Raw genomic sequence first — 27,121 nt, 5'->3', positions numbered from 1 at the left:
TTCAGATTCAAGTCAATCTGAAAGTCCCAGCCAGCCAAGTGATGCTGACATTAAGGACCAGCCAGAAAATGGTAAGTTTAGTTTGGGACTCTGGTTGCTGCTCTGAGAGTCCATGGTAGCCAGCAGCCAACCAAGTAGGAGGATTTCAAGGTCTGCCCGAGTGGGTGGCCCACACATTAGGAACAGTTTTTGAGAACTTAAGGAGTTTTCTGGGTCACTCTAACAGCCCCAAACCCTTCCCCTCAGCCACAAACTCTATCAGGGTACTCTTAAGAGCCTTCGTTCCCAAGAAAGTTGGTTACTGTTTGAGGCAGGGTTGATTTACCTGATCAGTATCATTTACAGCATAAGTGAGAAGCCAATGCCTTTTTATTTCAGTTCCTTTTAATGTGGCAAGTGATCCACGATCTTCTTCATAATGATTTAAGTTTATTGACTGACAAGTATTTTTTTTGAGGCCTTTTGGAAGATTTTTGCTTCTGCTAAATAATTAGTGTAAGAAAATGATGTCTGCCTTTGAAAGATTTTCACCTTATGTTGTCTAAAACAGTAAGGGTACATGACAGTATAAAATTTGTCAATTGCATAAATGTATAAGCTGTATATTGCAGGAACTTGATTAACCTAGAATACACACTTTATATATAAACATAATAGTATCCACTAAAATACTAAGTGTATAGTATATGTGTTCCAAGGACAAAAACAGTTATCATAGGTTAGAATTTGAGTAAAACCATCGGTTTCAATAAAAACTGAGAAGTGAACTAGTGGTACTCATCACATGGTAAACACTGTATTATGCACTTTCATGGATATAATCTCATAAAATTCCATAGTGCTCTTCCTTGATGAAAGAGCTGAAGCCTCTAATAGTAACTTGACCGTGAAGGACCTTCGAAGGGAATATGGCACTATGTCTAAAAGCTCAGGCGGTGGTGTCAGACCTGTGTTTAAATTGTACCTCAATTCTTTCTTTCCTTTGTAATTTTCCTTTGTAATTATTTACCCTCTCATAGTACTGATTTATTTCTCTTTTGAAGTGGTACAGTAATAATATTACTGACATGTTGAAGAATTAAATAAGATAATATATATAACATGCTCACAGTATTATCTTTCATAGTACTTTACACTAAATAAAAGTTGGCTGTTGTTCAGTATTCCTTGTATTATTTTTCTAGTTAGTGTAATCCTACCATACTTTGTTTTTCACTTACTTAAAATGAACTCATTCCTCCCAACTGTCTTATTTTTGTTGTTCTATTTTTCTGTTTTGATCTCCACCCGATCTTTTGGAATAGATAGGTAAACTGAATTATGTCAGTGTTGTGGGGTGGAGAATTGATTTTATCACTTTGAATAGCCTATCACTGATTTCTCAGGATTTGTTCATTTCCCAAGCCTCAGAAATTCTCTACAGTGTTGCTGGGCTCCCATATTAAATATACACTGTCTTGCTATTCCTCTCCTCATCCTGGTATTTTGGTGGTATTTTACGTATCAAAGTTGTCTTTTCACAGCAGGCATTAAAAAAAAGAGAGAGAGAGAGAAAGGGACCTCTGAAGGCTTGTTTTTAGTGTCATAAACAGCTACATCTTATTTTTTGTTGACATTTTAAAGAGTGATATTTATAGACTAGTTTCACTCTTTATTTCCCACTTGACTTATAGGTGATGGCTTATATATCTCTTTTTTACATACAATATATTTATGTATAATCTGCTTGAAGTTGTGTCCGGAGATATTCATTTTATTTTCACTGTTAAGAACTGGTGGGCTGCTGGGGTGTGTGGCTTTCGTGTTTGGGTCTGGCCGCCCCTCTTGCAGGCCTGCGATTCATCTGTCTTCATAAAATGGCCGACAAGCTGTTCACATGCAAATATAAATTGAGAGCATGAGAGGCCTGGCATGCCTTTCTGGAGCTGCTGTAATACCGATATTGTGCATTTCCCATTCCAAAAAGCAACCAGGATTGAGCCTGAATTTTTCGGCCAAAGACGAGGAGAGACTAGCCAAGTTCATTGTTAACCACAGATCTCTTGGTGCCACCTCAAGGATTCACAGCACCGTTTGGGAAGGATCATGTGAGTTCAAAGAAAGAAAGTATTAATATCCAGGAGAGACAATAATAAATTCCTGTGTTTCAAATTTCTATTTATTTCAGAGAAAGAGATGTTGCTTCATCTTAGACAGTTCCAACTGGAGTTCAGACTAGAGGAACACCAGCCTCTTCAGTTTCCTCTTTCTGCCTTTTGTCAATCTCAGATAAAGTTATTTGAGGAAAAAATTATTATTTTTTCCTCTCTTTTAAGGATGTATAATCCCTGAAGGAAAATAAATGAAGTTTTCTGGACTAGGTATTTAGATGCATTAGATGACTTTCTGGGGTTGCTTTGACCAAGTCTTCTTTCATTTTCATTACCCCAGGTTATGGAAGATGAGTTCCTGAAAGGTTTTTGCTTGTTTGTTTGTTTCATTTTTGTTTTTAAGAAGAGAACACTCATAAATGTATCAACAAAACTCTTAAAAGAACTTTTGAAATCTTGGTGGATGAAGAAGTGGCAGACTCTGATCTTCAATTTAAGTGGGAACTCATTATTCCTTCTTTATGTATATATCGAGGGGAAATAGTATTCTTTTTATCCTAGCTCTTGAAGAGAAAGGTAATGGGAAACGAATGGTATTTTCCTAGTAAGCCATGGAGAATGAATAGACAAATGGTAACATGCTGTTTCATCCAAAACCATAAACTAGGCCATGTAACTTTACCTAAAGTGGATGCAGCTGTTTCTTCCCTGCCCAACTAGTTTCTTTATTTCTACAGAATTTTTGGTTTCTTTTCTTGTACTCCCTTAAGACTCAACTGTAAAAGAAAACAAATCTTTGTCCAATTAGAGTATTACATGGGAATTTTGAAGGAATTATCTGAAACCCAGAGATAAAATGTCAGAATCACTGAAACTCAACACTGGTATAATGTAATGATTCAGAACTCCACCTCTAGAGTCAAACAGGCCTGAGTTCAAATGAAAGGAAGGCTGGGTGACTTTGAGTAAGGTTTTGCCCCAATCTGTCTTCTTATCAGTAAAATAGGAACACTGAAAGATCCTAGCTCCTGAGTAACAAAATGAGAATTTTGTTACGCTGTAAAACAGCGTAATGTGGGTTCATAGTAAGCATTCAAAAATAACCGTCAGTACTCTCCAGTTAAAGCTCGGATCTGTAATGAGATACACATATTCAAAAGGAAGCAAGCTGGGAGACGTGGAGTAGAAAGAGGAAGAGTGTCGGCAATAAACCAAGACCCTATAGAGACATCTTTTGTAGATACCTACCCTGTTCTGAAATGTCAGGTTTAAGTCTCTTAAATCTGTCCATAATCCCTATGGTGGCATATCTATTTTGTTGTTTAGTTCCGTTCTTCACATTCTATTTACCTCTCAGGAGTTGAGAACTACAGAAGTGATGCAGAGTTGCTAGGGCCTTCAGAATGAATGCCCAAGAAGGTTATTCTAGAAAGAAGGGACTTCACTTAGATGTCTTTAATTTTGGCTGAATTTTTCCTTGGAACAAACCAAATAGAATCTGCCTTATTAAAAACTATAAGCTGTTGATGGATGGAATTCATAACCAATTTCGGATGCTTTGAGCATGACACATACCTAATGTTTATTAAAATTAATAGGTAGACAAATAAACTGTCAGTATCCCCAAATGGTTTTTGAGCATTTGCTCATTATTGATTTACCAAGAGGCTTTTAAGGAAAACAAACAAACAAACCCTGGAAAAGTTGAAAATCTAATTTGAGTATGGGGGAAAGTTGTACAGTGGTACATAGTTTTTGAGTATTTGCTCACTATTGATTTACCAAGAGGTTTTTAAGAAAAAATAAAAACCCTGAAGAAGTTGAAATCTGATTTGGTTGTGGGGGAAAGTTGTATAGTTGTACATGTGTGACAAGTGAGCATACATACACAGATATGACTAATAGTGCTGGGAAGCCAAAGCTCGGGGCTATTCTAATGGACATAGTAGATCAAGTTGTAACTCCACCCTCACCCCACCCTAATGAGCAGGTGTGAGCAAAGATACAAAATGCCATCATGTTGATGGTTGATGACCATAACGAATGGAATCCAACCAAGTTTTCAGCCTGACTGTTATTATTCATTTAATCCTTTTGCATGTTACAGAAATCCCCTTTCTGGCTTTTCAAGAGCTCCTGAAGGTTTTAAGCCTTATATGTTAGACCTTGGCTTAGAAGATCTACTCATACCACCTTTGTGAATTCCCAGGAGGTAATTTGGCTACTGTTAAGAGTATCTGTGGCAGTGCTTCCTCAGTATTTGCAGGGCCTGCGAACAGTCCTCTAAAGCTTGCGTTCTGTGTGGCATCAGGTCAGGCATTCAAGAGGGAGAAGCTCATGTGATAGCCCTCCTACTTCATTCCAGGCACACCTCCGTGGGGCCACGCTGAGGCAGTGGCTGAGGGCATAGCATTGTCCAGCACTGGCATTCTGAAAGCGCATCCTCAATCGGGGCTCCCTGTGCATGCACCCTTAGCTAAAACCAGAGAAGACAATGGACAGTTCCTGCCAGAAAAAGAAAAGCTGTGTTCACATGTATTTGATTGGATTTTGTTTTTCCTATTTACTATCTCTCATCACTTGTACAAGCTGCTAATAATAATAATCTCATCTTAGTGGTTTTTAAAAGGTGATATTTATAGCAGGAAATCAGAGTTGGTGTTTAGATCATTTTCTTTAGGTTTAATCATGTTTACTCTTCCTCATTTACCTGGTAGTTGCATATGTGTTGGTGGCCTCAACTCTCAGATGGGCCACTTGCAGTCAGTAGAAAGCCATTAATCACGATGTTTGCCCCAGATTTTGAAAATTTCCAGCTCTATCTGCCAGTTCAAAAATCACCCTGGAGTATTGGTTGGATCTCGAGTTCATGTTCAGCATCTTTGTTTATGTCCTTCCCATCTTGTATCACCAAACTAGGTATTGTTGCTAAGTGTTGCTAGATGAACAGGGAATCTCAGTTGTTAGTATTTCATTGGTTATTAGTAACTCGTTTCTGTATTTTGAGTATTTCAGTATAAATAACTTCCAAGGATACTGACTTCCTGACTTAAGATGTGTATGCAGGATTCACTCTGTAACTTGGTGGTGAGATAAGAAATATAAATTTATATTTCTCTTTTGGACAAACATTCTTTTACCTGATAATATTTTCATTACAAATTTCAGGCCTTCTGCTTTAACGTTTTTCTCTTTACTTCCTCAAATATATAGGAGATATATTGCAGTATGATATTATAATATTAGTACGTAGTTGGAAGGTAAAATAAAATTCATAATTCTAGATGCTGAGAATTGTTTCTTACTACTGAATGGACTGCTGTTTCAGGAACTATTTTGATTATTGGTCATTTTAGTTGTGTCATTTTAGGAATTTTGAAGGCAGTGCACAGCTGAACAGTTAGCATTTTATTGGGAAAGCAGGAGCACTCTAGCACCATTGACTTGTAAATAAAGCTTGTCAATATTTCATAATTTGCATGACTTTCTCTTACAATTACCTAGCAACAGTTATTCTCAGCAGTGTTCTTTCCAAAAACCCTGCAGGGACAGACACAGTAGAGTGACCACCAAAATAGCAGCAATAACAGTAATGATCAATATTCTAAATATTGTAAAGGTCCCAACTCAGGGAAACATTAAAACCTAAATGCCTTCTGGTTTCCAGATCTGTGTAATTAAATTCTGACTGATGAATTTTCAGCAATGAGATGGAGCTAGTCTGTCTTGTTTTAGAGACCGGGGAACTAGAATTTGGTTTAATCTAAAATGTCAGTCTGAGACCAGGTGAATTGTGCTTCCTTAAATATTGTTAGCAAATGTGACCCATCATTGTTTGCAGGGGCTCTTTAGAAATGCCTCCAAACAAAGTAAATTCTTGAATCTTGCGTTTAGAAAGATGAGGTACCAGGTGAGACTGGAGGCTTCCCCCACAGGCTTAACACAGTGTAGAGTACCCTGAGCTTTACTTACCACAGGATCCAGGGTAGTAAAAGAGCCTTTTCAACTGAAAAAGAGAAGGAGGAAAACTGTCATTTTAAAGAAGTAGTTTACTTCTCACATTAGGGGTATTTTATTGTCTACATATACAGGTTAACTAGGTGAACAGACTTTAAGTGGTTGGCTAGTAGCCAAAATAGGGAATGTTTTAGACTCCTATTCCCCTAATTTCCAAATTCTGAAATGGGCTGGCTGGGTGGTCTGTTTCAGACACAACCACCCCTACCCCCATCCCCGCAACTCAATCCCCCGCCACCAATCCCTCACGTGCAAATTGTATAGAGGAAAGAAGACATAAAGGGGTGTCTTTCTGGTTCTCAAATTTGTTCTGTGTCTATGACTCGTGGTCCAGGAGAAACAATCGTTTGGATGTAACATTGCAAATAGAAAAGGGTTTTTAAGTGTTTGTTTATAATTTATATGGGATTGTGTAAATATATCCATCGATCTTGATTCTCAAAACAGGAAGCAATGCTGTTCATATTTGAATTGGGCTCAGAAAAGAAATCAAATGAGGGGCCGTCATCAAATCACAGTGGCGTGGAGAAGTTGTGGTGGGTGGTGCACCTGATATTCAGGGGCAACACCACCTGCGCTGTTCTCTGTTCCCTGTGTTTGAACCCGAGACAGGCCCTGATAGAACCCTTTGGCAGATCTTCTTAGAAGGACCTGCAGCGCGCTCCTAATGGTTGCCTTCATGCACCTCTCTCTGTCACTGAAAAATCCACATGGTGAATTATCAGGGAGGCTAGTTTGGGTCAGGAATAGTGTATAAGGTCTCTTTGCCACACATAATAGGGTCTGATTTGACACTTGAGGGTGAATTTGTTGATTTAAATCCTGTATATTATTTTGGGGAAAGAATTATCCATTTGTGGATCATGTTAGTAAACTGAATGCAATATAAATAATTTATTTGGGGATTTGGAGCTGCTAATCCAGATTGATTAGTTGTCTGCTAGAAAAATTCATGTGGCCACAAGGACTTTTGGCACCTTTTCCCTCTACAGCTTCCTCATTCTTTTTCTCTTCTTCAGGTTTCACTCAGCTCCAGGCAACTCTGTTCCCTTGGCATTGCCTTGTCGTTAAGGAAATCTACTGGGATAGTGCAAACTGAGGTGAGGGGAGGGGTAGTATTTACTACAGATTACTCTGCCCCTTCTCAATTATTAAGTTCTATACTGGTTGATTTCAACCCAAAGAGAACAGGGGAGTCTCATATGCCTTATCCACAGGCATCGTATGGCGAATATCCAAAGAGAGAAGTATAAAGGATGTTGTGGTGAATCCTAGCAAAATAGGAATAGATTTCCAACAATCTCTCCATGAAGGAAAGTCAGTGTTTTCTTAGATCTCTGTAGGTATTTTGCAACCAGAGAGCTTCTCAGCAAGCTGCATTTGTAAACTCAAGAGATGAACAAATAGAAGCCAAATCACAGCTTCCGGATAGGTCAGATTAGCAAAGGAGAGCTGCCATTATAAGCCTGACACTGAGCATCTGTTAAGGAGAAATCAGTTGTCCAAGCCACTTAAAGACCTGCACCTCAATTTTCTTATAAGTCATCTGCTTGCTCAGTCACTCAGTCATGTCCAACTCTTTGCGACCCCATAGAATGCTGCCAATCAGGCTCCTCTGTCCATGGGATTCTCCGGGCAAGAATATTGGAGTGAGTTGCCATTCCCTTTTCCAGGGGATCTTCCCAACCCAGGGATTGAATCTGTATCTCTTGCGTCTCCTGCATTGGCAGGCAGATTCTTTATCACTGAGCCACCTGGGGCGCTCAGATCGTCATTAAGAATCTGCTGGGTCCATTTGGACTATGTACAGGATGCACTGAGGGACTGCAGACATGGATCAGACTTCCTGTTCTGGAGGACCTGGTAGTCTAGTAAAGGCGAAGAGGCTTCATTCATTGTTTCAACAAATATTTATCAGACATATTCTCAGAACCAGATTTACTGAGTAAAACAGATAGCATCTCTGCTGGAAGAAAACACACATAATATAACAAGTGGTGTTAAATACTATGAAGAAAAACAAAGCTAGATAAAGGAAAAACGGGGCTTTCTAGGTGACGCTAGTGGTAAAGAACCCCCTGCCAATGCAGGAGACAAAAGAGACATGGCTCCATCCCTGGGTCGGGAAGATCACCTGGAGGAAGGCATGGCAACCCACTCCTGTATTTTTGTCTGGAGAATCCCACGGACAGAGGAGCCTGGGGTGCTACAGAGTTGGACACAACTGAAGTGACCTAGCACACATGCACACACAAGGGCTAAACAGTGGAGTGTAGGGCACTATTTTACAGAAGGTGGTCAGGGAAGGCCTTTTTGACCTGTTGACTTTTGAGCTAAGACTTGATGATGGTAAAGAAGAGAACTATGCAGATATTTGGGACTTTTCTTCTAGAAAGAGGGAACAGTAAATGGAAAGATCCAGAGGGATGTTGGAGGAACAGTCAGGGTTAGGGTGGCTTGTGGTACATAAATGAAAGAAGACCAGTTGGCGACAGGGATAGCAGGAAGCCAAATTATGCTGAACTTTGTTGGCCAAGGAAAGACATGGCAAATCCTTGATAAACTATAATATGCTCGACAAGGGAATGCACATACCAAATCCATTCATTTCTTGATGTGGTGGATATGCCCTGAGCCCTTGTGCTGTGTTAGATACTTAATGTTGAGTGGTGAACAAAGCAAAAAGACCTAATTCATAGCATTGTCAAAGAAGGAGACTGTAATCTGCCATGGCAGTATCTTTTAGTATCCCCAAAGGTTTTCCCTTATGCATACATTACTGAAAACAGAGTCACTTGCATACGACATTTGGCTTCACATTTTCTCTCATGCAAACAATTCTTTTTTTCATTTAATGGACATCTAAATCTGTGGGGCTGCAGTTTAACCCTTATCTCAGGACTCTGTTTAATTGTAAATCCTCAGGTCTCAAGTCCATGACCACGAAGCTTGATTTTTTTTCCCTCCCAATTGTTGCTAGATTTAGCAAATAAAAACACAAGATACCAAGTTAAATTTGCTTTGCAGAACCACAACAAATAACTATTTTAGTATTACATGGGCTCTATTTATTACACAAAAGGACTTGTTTATCTAAACCAAGTCATGTATTTTATCTGGCCACCAGTCCTCGTTCTCTGCACACTCATATGGAGGTTACATGGGCAGCAGTAACAGCAGTACCAGAAAAGGTTCAATCAGTCTGTGATAATTTCAGTGATCACAAAGGGTCAAACCACTGGAATTTAACCTGCTGGAAATGAGACCTGGGAAGAGTATCACGAAGTCCTAATGACTCAACTGCTTAAATTCCATTCATTCTGCATCTGCCGGTAGCCCAGTAGTTATCTTGGAACAATAAGCCATTTGTGTGGCATAGTCAGTAGGTACAATACTGTAGTTGAGAGCCATTCAACCCATCCAGGTCAGTGTGTAAGTTTAATTACTGCAACTGTAATTGAGTAAGGCGCAGGGACATCATGTGAGTCACTTCTTCAAAGGGAGTATACCTTGTCACAAGTCCTAGTCATTGGCAGACTTTCACCTCATGAAAGATGGTGAAAGTAGAAAATCAGTCAAATCACACAGCACTGAAAAAGTCCACATTCAAAAGTAAGGTACAGAAAAGACCATTAGGTTGATTTGAAAATTGACAGAGCTATTTTCTTTATGCTCTACAGGAATCTAAATATATATTATGTTCTCATTTAGGACTGTTTTGCTAGCTATGACAAAACATGTTTGAATGTGTTATAAGAATATGATGTGGTCTTTGTACCCTCCAACTTTAAGAAAGGATAATGTCCACAGATTCAAGGAAAGCACTTTTGGAAATGAGGGTTAAACTGTGTTGAGCTTTGGAGCCAGGTAATGACAAAAATAATGAATTTGCAGGTAACAGTCCTGCTATTGATAATAGCTCACATTTGCTGTGGGTTTTCCATGTGCTGGTGTGGTAGTTTAGGTCTCCCAAGAAGAATATGCCCTTATGGAATTAGATGTTCAGGGATTTTGGGGGCTAGAATCTGTGAGCTATAAAGGGAGGGAGCCAGGTTGGCTGCAGAGGCTTCAGACTGCAATACTGATCTGATACCTGTGAGAGGAGAGAGGAACGGAAGGAGGACTGGGGAGGAAGAATCCTGGACTTCCGGGAGCGTCTAAGAAAGTTCTGTACAGGCCAATGGAAAGTCTTTGAGATAAAGTCACTTGTTACAAAGTTTGTTTTGTTTTTTTTTTTCTTCCCATAGGAACCAGTATGTGTTAGTATCCTCTTCTTTTTAATCATTTACAGGGAGCCTGGAGGAAGCTCTCTGGAATAAACATGGTGGTAAATCCAGAGGGGAGAGATTGGAGTTGTCAGGCAGTGGTGCTTCTTGTCACATGGGATATGAGCAGCTCATTTTTATGGCCACCACAGCAAGGCACTGTGCCAAGAGTTCTAGATTCATGATCTTATTTCACTCTAATACAACTCTTGGAGATCAGTATTATTAGTGTACCCATTTTACAGATGAGGAAACTGAGACACAAAAGAATTTAGGTAGCTTTCCTACAGTCAGGAAGGCAGAAAGAATACTCACAGAACAGAGTTTTCAAACTTACATGTCAGAGGCTAATTGCTTAAACATGACCTTATATTATAGAAAGAACAGTATTCAAACTCTAGTTCTGTAACTTATTCATGACATAAATTTGGACAAACTCTTGGACTTGTGTTTCCTCATTTATAAGGTGGGATGTCATCACCTTTTCCGGAAATGTATCTTAGTTTCTGTTTTGAGCTTAAGCAGTGTTCATTCCTTTCCTCCCCCTTGTTGTTCGCTCATCTAGGATGAGCATCTCATACTCTTAGGTATCTGCCTCAGCCTTTCTCAGGCACCCACAGGCTTAATTAATCCTCGGAACTAAAAGGACTGCTTCTATGCAGATTATGTATATGGATATATCTCTGTGGATGTGTGTATATATAAATTGCCCAGAACTTGTAGTGATTCATAGGAGATACACAATAAAGTGTAGTCTACCTTTCTTTCATCCACCTCTTTGCTTCATGGAAACAAACCCTGTGCTAGATGGCAATCTGGAATGTGTTGTTTTCTTGTTTTTAATTTTGAGGACAAAATTACATTCTTTTGGAAAAATAATGTTCTTATTTTTCATATGAACATTTTTACTCTTTTTCCTACAGTCTCAAGCACTATTCCTGTATGGATCAACAGTGAATATTTTTAAACAATGGACTAAATTTTCGTTTGATTTTTGTGGTAGAAGTGGAGTGTATAAAAGTAGTTGTAAGGTGTTTATACCAGATGCCATTGTATTTGTTGGATGGCATAAAACAATTATGATTGCCAATAAATTTGAAAGTATTTCACTTGGAAAAGATGTAGGAATGTAGTTTTATTGAAAACATAAAAATGAGTTTATTTCCAGTCCCCATTTTTGTGCAATACAATAGAAATTTGTACCTTATCCCTTTGATTTTAGATTTCTGAATTATTTAAAAGAATCGGTTAATTCTCCATTTCAAGTGAGTAAGACAAGGTTCATTAGGATATCTGATTCCTAGCATGTCCCCCATTCACAGATCATGTTAACTCCTTAGAGAGATTTATCTTCTTTTAAAATTGCAAATGCTGTCCAAACTGAAAGCTTTCCAATTTAATGCCTTCTTACAGTTTGGGACTATAAGTAAGATCTTTAATATAGAGAAGGGGCGAGTCACCTTGTTGTCGGAGCATCAGTCAGTTCTAAAGGTAGCAGTGCTAGGACATGCATGTGCAGTGAGTTCTAGTAGATTTGCAAATTGCTATCACGAAAGATATATAAGTAAAATTCAACGCGTGCTAACAGTGTTCCTGACCAGTGGTTACCAACTGGTGGTTCTTGAATGGGGTCAAAGGAAAAAAATCTTAAGAGAATTTGTGCATTTTTCCCTAGATAATAAGATGCATAGGTGGACAATTTTTGCTTTTGACTTTGTGAGCTCACTGGTCGTGTAATACAGAGACTCCTGTTTGGCAGTTGTAGTTTGAATTCATCTAATAAAAGATGGGGGAGAGATAAATGATCCAGTATTTAGTAAAAATGGTAAGTTAAATACTTTGAGAAATAGGCTCCATGAGAGGAAAATATTTTAAGATGTCTTTAACAGAGAAAAGATACAGAAGTCTCTGCGGTAGACCAGTGGTTAATAATGGCCTTTAACTTTCCCTGTGGAAGGAGAGGGAAGAAGAGAAAAGCAGGTACCAGGAAGAGCCAATAAAGAGGAGTTGTGACCAGGGCTGCTCAGCATCTCCATAATGCATCCTTTTATTCATCCTTTCAACAGATATTGTGAAACTCACTTCTGTCTAAGCAGAATTGATAATAAGGGCCACTGGAAAAAGCCACTCAAAGTAAGAGACTTGGGTAGCACTTCTCTATATAAATTGACCCAGGAAATCATACTTTCAGAATACAGTATCTTAACAAAGTTTGGGTCACCTAATCATACATTGTTGTGTTGGACATTTGTGTTCTGGGTTCAGAGCTCTTCCTGTATGGATTCTGTGCATCAATAGGAGTGGTGAGAAAACTGACCTCAGTAGAATAATAGTGTGTACTAGGCACTTTAAATCGTTGGACTCTGTTGTCTTAATTTGGCCTAATCGAAGAGCAAGAGCATGAGGAAAATGAGGTTCAGGGACGTTGAGGCACAGATCCATGGTCAGCAGCTAGTGAATGGCAGAGGAAGTTCTGCTTTGCTTTTCTGGGGAAGGCACTGGCATTGTACAGATGATAAACAGTGAAGTGCTTTGAAATGTCTTGGAATGCTTTAAACTCAGCAGTGATAATAACCTCAAATAATTTGTATTATTAGTACAATAATTGTATTATTTCAATGTGTTTTCTCTATGTCCTGCCCCTTCTTCCCAGAGAAATGGTAAACATGAGGGTAGAGAATGACAGTGATGATGATACACCTATGATGGGGGCAGTAGTGGTTAATCAGTTAAAACTAGACAATCCATCACTTGGTTTAGCTGAACATCAACTAATGTAAAGAGTAATATGTCACAATATGCTCAAAATTAAACCAATAAGAAAGATATGCAGAATTCCACATTTCCCTAGGGATAATGTTATATACCATGGGTCACGTGTGACAATCTGACATAGGTACCAAGTGAGGGAGATGGCATTATTAATAACAAATGCATCGTTATGTTTTAGAAGATGCAAAATAAAAATAAATAGAAGCCCTAATGTTTTCTTCCAGTCTCCCTAATATGTATTTTGAGGACATTTCTATTCTAGATAATGTAGAATAGACTTCCCTTAGGGGAAGAAATCAATGTTTGCAGAAAGGAATTTCTGTTCCAAACATAGTATCTGGCAATCAAATAAATATTTTGGAGTGAATGAGTGAGTGAGCAAATGAATGAATGGATCTTGCCCTCAGGAGCTTAAAGTTTTTCCCACTCCCATCCCTATCTTGCCCCTTCCCACATTCCTCTCCCCACTGATAACCACTAGTTTGTTCTCTATACCTTTGAAAAAGTCTTTTTCTCAAACAGATATATTTGACATATAACATCTTGTATGTTTAAAGCTGATTTGATACCTTTACATTGCAATATGATTGCCATTGCTGACACCTCTATGGCATTACACAATTATCATTTTCTAGTGTTGGGAACAATTAGGACTCTTAGCAAGTCTAATGTGTACGATATAGTATTGTTGCCTATAATCACCGTACTGTGTATTAGAGCTCCTGACTTACTTTATCCACTAGTTGCAAGTATGCACCCTGAAATAACATCTCTTGCATTTTCCCACCCCTAGTCCCTGATAACCACCATTTTAGGAGTTTAAAGTCTTTTCAGGGAAATATATATTTAAAAGTAATTCCACCCCTTTCAATTCATCCTTTCTTAGTCATCTGTATATTTATTATTCATAATGTATATGCTAATCCTTGTGTTAGGCAGTGGGAATATAAAGATTAATGAGGTGCAGCCCCAATGTTCATCAAACATATATTCTAGTAAGGAAGATGAATATTTAAATAGGTATTTGCCATGAATTTTGACTCATCTCCTGAAGGTCTTTAGGGTCCATGATGAAAGTGGGTACAAATGATAAAAGCTATGCAAGAGGCAGCAATAGTTAAGCTACAGGTGTTCATACAAGAGCTTTATTAAACATTTGACCTAAATACTGAAATGTATGTATGTTCCTCGACATTACCTATGGCTTTCTTGCCCCTTAGAATGAACTCAGACCTCCATTCCACACAAATACTGAAATGTGTGTATGTTCCTCGACATTACCTATAACTTTCTTGCACCTTAGAATGAGCTCAAACCTCTACTCCACACAAATACTGAAATGTATGTATGTTCCTAGATATTACCTATAACTTTCTTGTACCTTAGAGCGAGCTCAAACCTCCACTCCACACAAATACTGAAATGTATGTATGTTCCTCGACATTACCTATAACTTTCTTGCCCCTTAGAATGAGCTCAAACCTCCATGCCACACTCTGAGACAATCTGAACCTCACCCAGTGTTTCTGCATGTTTCTGGGAGGGCTTTCAGGCTAAGGTCCCTTCTGGTTCTCAGTTCCCATACCTGCAGTTAGTTTACGTGACGGGTCTTTTTTCAAGCCGTGCAATGCCCTCTTCCATGGCCTGTGCCCTAGATGTTGGGATGAGCCTTTTCTCCATAATTCTGTTCTGTGCACACATAGAACTTATCTGAGTTGCTGAGGTTGGTGGAGTTGTATGGTAATGGAGTGGGGGAGGGAGCTCTCAGAATACACAAGCCACTTCATGCTGATTTTACACAACTCTGTTCCTCAAAACACTGGGGCGACTGTGCCAATTTACCATTGCCCTCTCTTTTTTTCCCTGACCCTCTCCTCTCTGAGCTGCTTCTTGTTCTTGGTGGTGGTTTAGTCACTAAGTTGGGTCTCTCTCTTGCAACCACATGGACTATACCCCATCAGACTCCTCTCTCCATGGAATTTTCCAGGCAAAAATACTGGAGTGGGTTGCCATTTCCTTCTCCAGGAGATCTTCCCGACCCAGGGATCAAACTTGGGTCTCCTGCATTGTGGGCGGATTCTTTACGAACTGAGTCACCAGTGAAACTCTTCTTGTCTTGTTTAGTTCTAAATGCAGAGGAGTTTCACTGTATCTTATTTCCTTGAATTTTACAATCTGATGTTCTTAGAGGGTCTCCTTTATTAATAAGAAATGTACCACCAATATATTTTCCTAATCAAAGAATGCTAGTGCTCTTGATAATAAAAGAAATGGGATTCTCAGCTTCTGTATATGTGAGAGAAAAGATATAGCATCATTATTAAGCAAAAAGAACATTTGATCCACCATGTAAGGCTCAATTTGGCTAAGGCATTGTGTATCTGAACAGTTTCTAATACACGATAGTCATATCATGTTTAATTCTTGGATGGCCAGTCATCCAGCATGTTTCCCTTGGAGTGAAGCTTGCTGACTTCCTGGCTGACAGATAGAAAGCATCCATAAATGAGAGACAGAGACAAAATTAAAATGTGACTTCTTTGGCATCCACCTTTCGAACCTAGGCCTTCCCCCACTTTACTCTAATTCAATTTAGGAGATGTTGGATGGAAACTAATACAGTTAAAAAGAACTTCATGTAATCTCACTAACATTCTTAGAACATGATGCTCAAGGTTTTTTGGTCAAGGATATTTGCATTTGCATTTATAGAACAGTTAGAGGCAGAATTCTGTGCGTGTGAAAAGTCCTTGCTCTGAGAATGACATTTCCAAGCTGTCAAAATCTGATGCACTCAAAGCTAAACCCAAAATTGCCTTTTATTCTGTAAATATTGAAGAAGGGGGCTTAGCATGGCACCACTGAACTTGCTAGCCAAGGAACTAGCCTACTGGGTTGGAATCAGAAAAAGGCTCTTTGTTGAGTTTAAATTGTCACAAAATTCAAGCTTGAAGGATGCAGTGAGCAAGTATTACAAGCAGCCATAGGCCCACGTTTTCCTGCTGGCCACTCAGCCCCTTTGACACTATTTTCTGGTGCATCATTGGGAGTGTAAGAAAATTGCATGAATCTACGTTGTTTGACTGTTCTTATCTCTAACATCTTGATGTTTACAGTGAACCACAGAGATATTCACACTAAACCTGCACATATTATCTTCATCCAGTCAACCAATATTTATTTATTAAACATCTGCTGGATGCCTGACACTGTTCCAAGCATTAGTTACAGGGCTGATGAAGCCCAGAGAAATAAAGAGATGTACCTGAGATAACACATGAATTAGCAGTAGACCCAAGACCCTGAATATCATGTCCCCTGTCAAAAATTCTTTCTACTCTATTATCACTCTGCCTTACTTAGGCTTCTCCTTCTCCCCACCCCAGTCCCAGTCTCCCAAGTAGACTGAAGTCCAATAGTTACTTGAAAGGCTATTGAAATTGTTCTCTTAACTTTCCAAGTTGTAAAGTTTATTTGAAAGTCATCTGTTCAAAATTTTAAATCAAATTATGGCAACTTTCATGTTACACTTATTTGTGTGCTTCTGGGAATAACGTCTGCAAAGGCCAGCCTCATTATAAAGTAGATTGTAAATCCTGTGAAGCCAGGGACTATTTATCCTGATCACCCACCATTTTCTCTTGAGCACAGTGCCTGCCATCCAGTGTGCGTGTGGATGAATACCAGTTGTAAGTGCAGAACTGAACGACTCTCCCCGATGCCTTAGGGTACTGCTCTTGCCTGGCATGGTGTGCCTGCAGCACAAGCTCTCCAGAGAAGTCTGCTGCTGGGAAGGTGCTAGATGACTTGATCTGCATTTGCTGGGCCTCTGCTTAGCCCCGCGCAGTCCCCAGCTCATTTCCTCCTACTTCAGTGCCTTGGTGGTCATCAAGCAACTTGCAGCTGTGCTTGCTGGATTGGGGTCGGAGCCTCTGAGGTTGGTGGTCCGCAGACATGGCAAGGTGCTTTTGCAGCAAGGCACGGAGAGTTTGCTGCTGGTCGGGGAGGAATGATTTTCCCTGGGACTTGGCTGGGGCTGACAGCATCGCGGGCTCTACATCTGACGATCCTCCCTGTTTCCCACCACTGCCGTCCTCATCTGCCCACAGCCGTCAGCTTCCCACACTCTGGAGGAAAATCTTGTATGAGGCCGAGCTGGGTGTAGCTTGTCACAGTGTGAGACAAATGCGTGTTACCTGACCAAGCTGACTTTGACATGAAGGGATCTTTGCAATGGGAGATTGAGCAGAGCAAAGGCAAACAAGAATAAGATGGAAGTGGGTTCTTTGTGAGCATTTAAGCAAGTACATGTGTGACAAGAAAGGCCAGTTCATGTGATTTTAACAAGCATCTTAAACTATACTTTATGGAGAAGCCTAAGTCCTGGTCTCTCTCTTGTTTACGCTTCTTTTTTATAGGGTAAAGAGCAAGCATGAAATTTGAAGGAGTGATGAGCTTGACAGTTCTTCCTAGTAGAGGAAGCTGGGTTTTGGGAGGAAAAGTCCAATCATCTGACTTGAGCTTTGACAGGTGCACGGGTGCAAGAAGGATGGGACACCCCTAATTTTGTCATCTTCCTGGCTGTGAAATGTTTTTTAAAACATTTGCATGTGGACTTTCCCACTTCCAAACTGACCCTGGAAATGTACTTAAACTTTTGTGTCTCAGCTTCCTCATCTGTGAAATGGAAACAGGTGATTCTTGCCTTTCTTCTCTCCCAAGGCTTTGGTAAAAGTATAATCAGATGATGTTATCCTAAAGCACTTTATAAGCAATCAAGCCATGTATAATACCATGAGCTGTTGTAATAACTTCAGGTCATCAGGAATTTCTTTATTTCCTTCCTTGATCCCCTGGAAAATGCTAGGAGGCTACTGAGTATGTTTCATATTTTTCTCCTCTCAACCCTGAAGTGCTCATTTTCAAGTAAATATGGTTTAAAAGCTGCTGCATGGGGAATGAATATGCCTCTCCATGGGCAGTGTATTTGACTATTTGGTACATGGCTCCCCCAGCCCCCGAACCTACAGAAAGATATTCTTTCTGCATTTATGTGGCACCACTTTTACCCTCCATTCTGTTGGAATTATAAAATTTTGAATATCATTTTTAAAAAGGTAAACATCCAAAGTTACCTCAGAAAGCCCTAACAAACAGATACATGAAACCCACAGTTTCTGATGATATTCCAGCTGGTCCAGAATGCATCTAAGTTACCTTCAGACTGTATCAATATATCAGTGTTTGATTTCAAATTGATTCAGGTTTATTGTCTTAAACTTCCTTGAATCCCCAGTCCTTTTTCTTATTTGCATTGAGTATATTCTAAAAGTGGGTCTACACTTTTAGTTGGCTTTTGCTTAAACTCTTCTTTTTTTGGAACAATCAGGTCAGAGACAAAATAGGCTCTAACTCTGTGTATTTGTTGTTTTGGTGAATCATGAGAGTTACAGGGATATAGTTGTTTCCAGTAATTCCTATGTGTATTTAGTGGTCTTAAGAGGAAATATTAGCGTCCTTTTTCTTAAGCCACTGGCGTGAAAGATCTGTAAAGCGTAGACTTGAAATTCTCTGACAAATTATCTCTAAGGTTCAGAAAGAATTTTTTTTTTCAGAAAGAAATTTTAAGCATCTTCTAATTCCACCTTTATCTCTGCCTTTGAGCCTCCATTTCTACCCACTAATAACCCCTGACTACCAGATACTTGTGTCTTCAAGATATCAAAGTTTATTATTATTATTATTTTTTTGCTTAACATTGTTTTTTTTTTCCATTTTTTTTTTATTAGTTGGAGGCTAATTACTTTACAATATTGTTGTGGTTTTTGTCATACAATAACATGAATCAGCCATGGATTTACATGTGTTCCCCATCCCGATCCCCCCTCCCACCTCCCTCCCATCCCATCCCTCTGGGTCTTCCCAGTGCACCAGCCCTGAGCACTTGTCTCATGCATCCAGCCTGGACTGGCGATCTGTTTCACCCTTGATAATATACATGTTTCGATGCTGTTCTCTCAGATCATCCCACCTTCGCCTTCTCCCATAGAGTCCAAAAGTCTGTTCTGTATTTCTGTGTCTCTTTTTCTGTCTTGCATATAGGGTTATCGTTACCATCTTTCTAAATTCCATATATATGTGTTAGCATACTGTATTGGTGTTTATCTTTCTGGCTTACTTCACTCTGTATAATGGGCTCCAGTTTCATCCATCTCATTAGAACTGGTTCAAATATATTCTTTTTAATGGCTGAGTAATATTCCATTGTGTATATGTACCACAGCTTCCTTATCCATTCGTCTGCTGATGGGCATCTAGGTTGCTTCCATGTCCTGGCTATTATAAATAGTGCTGCGATGAACATTGGGGTACACGTGTCTCTTTCAGATCTGGTTTCCTCGGTGTGTATGCCCAGAAGTGGGATTGCTGGGTCATATGGCAGTTCTATTTCCAGTTTTTTAAGGAATCTCCACACTGTTTTCCATAGCGGCTGTACTAGTTTGCATTCCCACCAACAGTGTAAGAGGGTTCCCTTTTCTCCACACCCTCTCCAGCATTTATTGCTTGTAGACTTTTGGATAGCAGCCATCCTGACTGGCGTGTAATGGTACCTCATTGTGGTTTTGATTTGCATTTCTCTAATAATGAGTGAGGTTGAGCATCTTTTCATGTGTTTGTTAGCCATCTGTATGTCTTCTTTGGAGAAATGTCTGTTTAGATCTTTGTCCCATTTTTTGATTGGGTCATTTACTTTTCTGGAATTGAGCTGCAGGAGTTGCTTGTATATTTTTGAGATTAATCCTTTGTCTGTTTCTTCATTTGCTATTATTTTCTCCCAATCTGAGGGCTGTCTTTTCACCTTACTTATAGTTTCCTTTGTTGTGCAAAAGCTTAAGATATCAAAGTTTATTTTTAAAAAGAAAATATTAATAAGTTTCATAGAAGAAAACATCCAGTCTATATTGGGAGTGCTATGGTACTTTTTTTGTTTTCATGAATTTTTCTGGTTGAACCAAATTCTCTCACCACACCTTCTCAGAAAAGTCTACAACTCTGCCCATATAGAAGTATAGCAGAACAGGCAAGGTTTAGTCATTGCCAAGACCTTGTTTTTTTTTTTTGCTGTGTGGTACCTGCTGAGGAGGCTCTTACTTATACTCTGACAAATATGACATAAATTGGTGGAGAAGAACTTCCTTTGTTAAATGGCTCATTCATTTCACTGGCCTGATGTAAGTTATATGAACCACAATGAATCACAACAATTACTAGTTTAATTCCTTTTTTACCCTGGATTCATTTAAAAGGTTTGCTCTCTAAATATAGGACCTGTAGATAAAAGGTTTCTTTAAAAATCACTCTCTTCTCAAGATGTTTTCATTAGTTGGTATTCATTTAAGTGGGTTCTACTCTGCATACCATTAAAGGTGTGTGTAAATGTTTTTATTGGTTTCTTCCCTATCTTCCACTTTTATATTTCCTCCGTAAGAGGCAATGCCATTAACCTTAGCAATGCTGAGTGTGATTGTCTTTCGATCAGCCCCATCATTGCAAACCACTGATCCATAGCTTACATTACTTAAACCACTGGTTCCTAAACAGAAAAATAGCCCCATTACCTTCCTTGGAATGGTGATAGGCTGTCTGAAAAATCCTTTCAAAAAGAAGAGTGAGCAAAAATACTCCCTGGTTCCTTTGGGAATAGTCCTTTCTTTGATAGAAGTGTTTATAGTAGTGGAACCTAAGTTTCCTATTTTAAGTACACATGAAACATTTATTGAGTCCCTGTTATGTTCAGGGTGCTTTTTTGGACACACAGGTGATGCCAAGATTTTTGGATGCAGTCCTTTAAGAGATGTACTTTTTTCCCTCCCAGTGATAGACATGTATGCTCCTAATAATAACACAAGGTAAATATGCAAAGTGCTCTAAGAGGGAAGCAGACAAAGGCTGAGCAGACATAGGTGAGAGAATGCTTGATTTCAGATTTTAGAGACAAGGAGCGGTAAGTTAGATTTCACCCAACAGAGAAGAAAAGTGAGGAGGAAGAAGGAAGAGGCATGTTCAAATCAGTGAAATAGCCACCAGAGTCGCTGTGTGGTCTGAATGTTTATGGTGAACTTTGAAAGTAGCCATCATCTGGTGTGACTTGTGCAAGGTAAAATGAGCGGTGACAGAAGGCGAAGTGTCTACGGGGATGACATTCATGTTTTAGCTTCCCCTTTGCAGTTTCCCCTGTGGGGTAAACCAAATACGCTATCAGTTTACACATCTTGGAAGGCTTACTGTCTTCCGAATTTGGCTTAACCGCACCCCATTGCTCAACTAGCCAGAGTGTTGGAGAAGGCATTGAACTAAGAACTCAGAAAACTGCGCTCCATTCCTGGTTGAGCCACTAATTAGCTAAACTCTTGGATAAGTAACTGTTCTCTGAGCCTTGGTTTACTCTTCTATAAAGTGGAGGTAACAATACCTACCTCATAGTTGTTAAGAGTCTTAAATGAGATAATTCATAGAAGATTCTTAGCAAAGTGCTTGGTATATAGCTAGTGCTCAAAAAATGGGATCCATTAATTTAAAATGATATTCCCATACCTCATTGCCCTTCTTAAATGAATTGAACTTTCTTTTGTGCTCAGTCATGGCTGACTCTTTGCAACCTCGTGGACTGTAGCCTGTCAGGCTCCTCTGTCCATGGAATTTTCCAGGCAAGAATCCTGGAATGGGTTGCCATTTCCTTCTCCAGGAACTTTCTTTTAGTTATTGATAACTTAGAACATACTGGGGAAAGCCCTCTGTTCAACATGGCTGCATTAATTTGGAAATAAGATTTGGTTTATTTTCTCCACAACAAAAATCACTCTAAAAAAGTGCTTGAAAGTGAAAGTGAAGTCGCTCAGTCGTGTCCTACTCTTTGTGACCCCATGGACTGTAGCCTACCAGGCTCCTCAGTCCATGGGATTTTCCAGGCAAGAATACAGGAGTGGGCTGCCATTTCCTTCTCCAGGGGATCTTCCCGACCCAGGGATCGAACCCAGGTCTCCCGAATTGTAGGCAGATGCTTTACCAAATATACTTGTGTTTATAGAGCAGGTATGTTGAGCAATTTGAGACCTGAAGCTTATGAAATTGTAATTTCATGCATATCTAAAATAATCATGTGTGTGTGCCAAGTCACTTCAGTCGTGTCCGACTCTGCGACTCCTGGACTGTAGCCCGCCAGGCTCCTCTGGCCATAGGGTTCTCCAGGCAAGAATATTGGAGTGGGTTACCATGCCCTCCTCCAGGGATCTTCCTGACCCAGGGATTGAACCCACGTGTCTCTTATATCTCCTGCATTGGCAGGCAGTCTCTTTACTATTAATGCCACCGGGGAAGTCCAAAATAATCATAGAATAGAACTTTTCCCATTGCTTGACACTTGCTCCTTAGTGTCTCAGTGAGTTTACAGAAGCCAAGAGAAGATGGTCTTCTCTAGTTACATACTAAGTGGTGAAGTTTTCCTTTTCTTACACATTCCCATGTCAGAAGGCTCGAAAGATCCCTCAAATCAGTTAGCATTTACTGCTGTTACCGCAGTTTTGTGTCTTGATCTTTTCATTGACTAGTATTTTCCCTTCCTTTCCTCTGAACTTTGAAAGACACAAGTGTTTGAAAGCTTGATCTTAGTCTGTCTTAAGCTGTGGAGAAGAGAATTTTAACTTAGGTTCCCCAAATGGGGCCACTATGTCTTTAATTTTTCTTTTAAATTTAATCTCTATGTCTATGCAAGAAAAGTTTTCACTTAAAGCACGACCTTTAATGAAAGCATTTTTGTTAAAGGGAAATCTTAATGGAGAGAACTATAGATAACGAACTGGAAGAAAATGTCTGGCAACACAGACTTCTGCAAGTTTGAAGCTCTCGGTGAAATCTCAAACAGTCGGAATGGAAAATTACCCAGTCTGTTTCCTCAAGATAGACTTGTTTGTACAGCTACCCAAAGTTTAAATGGCAGAACAGTAGGTACACACGCTGTACTTAGGAGCTGTGTTTGTATTACAATGCCGTGTTTTTAACTTCTTTTTTGTTTGGAACACAAGCTGGCTAATGTCTTAGTTCTTTGCTTCCTGGTTTATTAGTGAATAGCATGGTTGTATTTAATAACCAGAACAAACAGGCAAATAACCTCACTGAGATTATGTTTCTCTCTCATCCCTTAGGTTTTTACTTCAGTTGCATATGAAGACTACTTTAAAATTAAATATTAAGTCCCACTCTCAGGAGATCAAAGAGTCTTCAAATATCTGAAGATTCTTAAGTATATTCTTATTTTGTAGAGTCCTGTTAAAGGTCTGGGACTTACAAAAATTTGAATCAATGAGCAGGTTATATTCACAGTTATCGGCATTCTTAGCAGAAATGTACACAGCTCACCTCTGATGATCATGTATGGATAATAATAATTGCTAGCATTTGTATTATACCTTGGAGTTTTACAAAACAGCTTCCTTTGCATTATTTCATGGGATATCTTGTGGAGCTTCTTCCTAGTATAATTACATGATATTCAAATAGATCTAAACCCATTTCACTAGAGTCTGAAGAAAGCATATTGAATTTTTAAAAAGTGTCACTTTTCTGAAATTTTTGAGAATAGTGCATTTTAGAAATTATAGACTCCAAGAACTCTAAATCCACATTTGTAAAATAAGAGTACAGAAAATGCCATTAAAATGTGATACAGCTATTTCTATAGATTAGTATATAGCCTACAGAGATTTGTTGTACTTGTTAAAATAATTCTTTACAATGAATAATCCAGTGCAGCTAATTTTGTTTCTGCTTCATGTAATAGTTGTTTTTCATGCAAATGTACTATAAAGTTGTTCAGTTCAGTTCAGTCGCTCAGTCGTGTCCAACTCTGTGACACCATGATCACAGCACGCCAGGCCTCCCTGTCCATCACCAACTCCCAGAGTTTACTCAAACTCATGTCCATCGAGTCGGTGATGCCATCCAGCCATCTCATCCTCTGTCGTCCCCTTCTTTTCCTGCCCCCAATCCCTCCCAGCATCAGGGTCTTTTCCAATGAGTCAGCTCTTCGCATGAGGTGGCCAAAGTATTGGAGTTTCAGCTTTAGCATCAGTCCTTCCAGTGAACACCCAGGACTGATCTCCCTTAGAATGGACTGGTTGGATTTCCTTGCAGTCCAAGGGACTCTCAAGAGTCTTCTCCAACACCACAGTTCAAAAGCATCAATTTTTCGGTGCTCAACTTTCTTCACAGTCCAACTCTCACCTCCATACATGACCACTGGAAAAACCATAGCCTTGACTAGACAGACCTTTGTTGGCAAAGTAATGTCTCTGCTTTTTAATGTGCTATCTAGGTTGGTCATAACTTTCCTTCCAAGGAGTAAGCATCTTTTAATTTCATGGCTGCAATCACCATCTGCGGTGATACCTTTGCAGATAAGTGTAGGTATATGATTTGTGTATGTGTATATATTTACCAAGTTGGCCAAAAGTTTGGATTTTTCCATACAATGTTACACAAAAGCCAAATGAACTTTTTGACTAACCCAACATAATTTAATTTGTATATATATGAACTTCCATTTTATAAAGATTGGAAGGCTTATTTACAAATGGAAAATATAAGCAAGTGAAAAATGAAGATCGGGAAATATATAAATTAAGGTAGAAACACAATTAAATTTGAAAAAGATTCTATTCTACTGTTCTACATTGTTAATAGCATTAAGCCATAAGCTTGTTTCTGAACTTCCTGGCAGCCCGAGGAAAAAGAGAAATACCCATGATTAAATATGTGATTCTCATTACCTATGAGATGATACATATCCATTCCTCAAGGAAAGAAAGATTTTCATGGCTCTTAGTTGTAGTATTTTTCATGTGGAACTTCAGCAGGAGGACTCAGGGGATAGAGGGGCATTCAGTGTTAGGGACATGGATACAATAGAGGACTTGATAAAATAACTTCTTTTAGGGTCCACTAACTAGAAGCTGAGAAACTAATGCAAATGTCTACTTTAATGAAAATTATTCAGGATAATTCATGACAAAACCTGCTTCTAATCTATCAGAAAATTTGCAAAAGCTAGAGAAATTGACGTTGTGATCTTTACAAAATCTATGGCAATAGGTAGATCTCAATGTCTTCACATGGTTTTAAATGTTTCTCATGGCTAGGCACTTGGTTAATTGATGTGTTTTAAGAACTGATAATTGCTTAAAGGAGGCTACCCTGGTGACTCAGACGGTAAAGAAACTGCCAGCGTGCAGGAGACCCGGGTTTGATCCCTGTATCAGGAAGATCCCCTGGAGAAGGGAATGGCTACCCACTCCAGTATTCTTGGCTGGAGAATTCCATGGACAAAGTGCTTAAAGACTGAATCATTATACTTCACAGAGAAAACAAGCAGAGTCTGCCTCTCAAGGTGGAAACTGTGGCTCCTTAACATGATTGTTGCCAGGATGTAGGGAAAACAGATATTTGCCCTTGTGATTATTTTTTAAGTATTTTTAAAAATTATCGTCTCCCCTTAATTGCTTGAAGATTCTTTTAGCAGTGGATCATGTCTATTGTTGGTTAAAGGGAACCAGAACTCTGAATGCAAAGCCTTTTGAGAGAGAGAGTGAGCACACACTGATTTAATTCTCCTCCAAATAGAAATGATTGATATCAGATTCTTGTCTGAAAGCACTTTCCCCGAGTGGAAAGAACTCTGGGTTCTTCAGGGAAAGTGACGGCAGGTTCTGTCCAAGCCAGGTCACCTACAAAAGCCAGAGCCAGTGCCTCTTGGTAACGTGTGTGTTGGCAGAACGAAGTCACCACTGGCTGGTGACCTTGCATTTCTGTCTCATCCAGACCCCTTGCTGAGAGAGAACTTTTCCACTTAAAATATTACATGCACACACTACTGTTGCTTAGGACTAAAAGGGTTATTTAAACATGGGATAAAGTGGTAGGTGTGAAGGTGTGTATTTTGACAATGGTGGTTTCCTCTTGCAGTGATCAGATTTTCTTTTGACCCTGTTCATTCATTGCAGAAAGGTGTAGGCTGGTACCCATATCCTCACCTGGATACTTGGGATGGGAATTCGAGAAGTCTTCGCTTCTAGTAGAAACCACATGGAGTGTGGTCATGTTAACAACTTGAACAGTAAAATACTGAACAGTATAGCCTGATATTCTCCTGTGAAGCATAACAGTACAAAAAGAGAGTTTTGTTCTCCAAATACCAATTCCTGGCTATAGTCATTTTTTTAATGTGTAACTTCAGATTTATTTCATCAGAGAACAACTGGGAGGTCCCAAGACAGTGACTAAGTGGGAATATGCAGCAATGACGAGTGAAAGCTCCGTTTCTAAGAATCTTGGTTTTGTGGAAATCCCCCTTAGACTAATGATGGAAGAGAAAACATGTGGTGTGTGTTTGGTAGATCATTCCCCAACAGGATGTTTTATTTTTTGTGTTTAGTCTTTGTCCATAGTAACAATTATAATGAATGCATCAAAAATAAAGCATGCAGACCCTGTGACCTGCCTTGGAATCAGCATGAATTAGTTTGGGGGCAGGAAAATCCAGCTGCGTATTAGCTTTATTAGATGTTCCCAAACATTTTATTGCAATATTTTGGAAAAAACAGCCACAAACAAATCTTAAGTTTTCAATGTGTTTCCTATTCAATATGCATTTTGTTTTTGAAGAATAATTAAATTGGATGTTTATAATTCCTTTCTCCTTGATTCATTAAAATGCTGTCTTTAGGGAGAGCAGTTTCAACACAGGAGGATTATTCCTTTTCCCAACAACCTGTTCCTAGAAAGGGGAGTATATCTTTAGTGCCCCCTGCTACCCCTCCAAATGTTCTCCAAACTGAAGGGAAAAAAAAGATTTTAAAAGTTCAGACTATTACTTTTCACTTGGTTCTAATGCTATTGCTTGAAATTTTTTCCCCCTATTCTGAT

At 39.2% G+C, this 27,121-nt stretch overlaps 1 protein-coding gene across 3 annotated transcripts in view; it reads left to right on the top strand.

Moving 5' to 3' along the window:
* Positions 1 to 27,121, top strand: part of NFIA (nuclear factor I A) — a 402,591-nt gene that overhangs the window by 202,807 nt on the left and 172,663 nt on the right. For all 3 annotated transcript variants that reach the window (XM_061121733.1, XM_061121734.1, XM_061121732.1), the window contains exon 3: positions 6 to 71. In XM_061121733.1, the coding sequence (XP_060977716.1) occupies positions 6 to 71 (66 nt within the window). The remainder of the gene's footprint in view (positions 1 to 5; positions 72 to 27,121) is intronic.

This window comes from Dama dama, chromosome 20, assembly GCF_033118175.1.
Source record: "Dama dama isolate Ldn47 chromosome 20, ASM3311817v1, whole genome shotgun sequence".
Taxonomy (NCBI): Eukaryota; Metazoa; Chordata; class Mammalia; order Artiodactyla; family Cervidae; genus Dama; species Dama dama.
The sequence above is the reverse complement of the archived record's forward strand: the minus strand, read 5'-3'. Positions and strand labels throughout refer to the sequence as shown.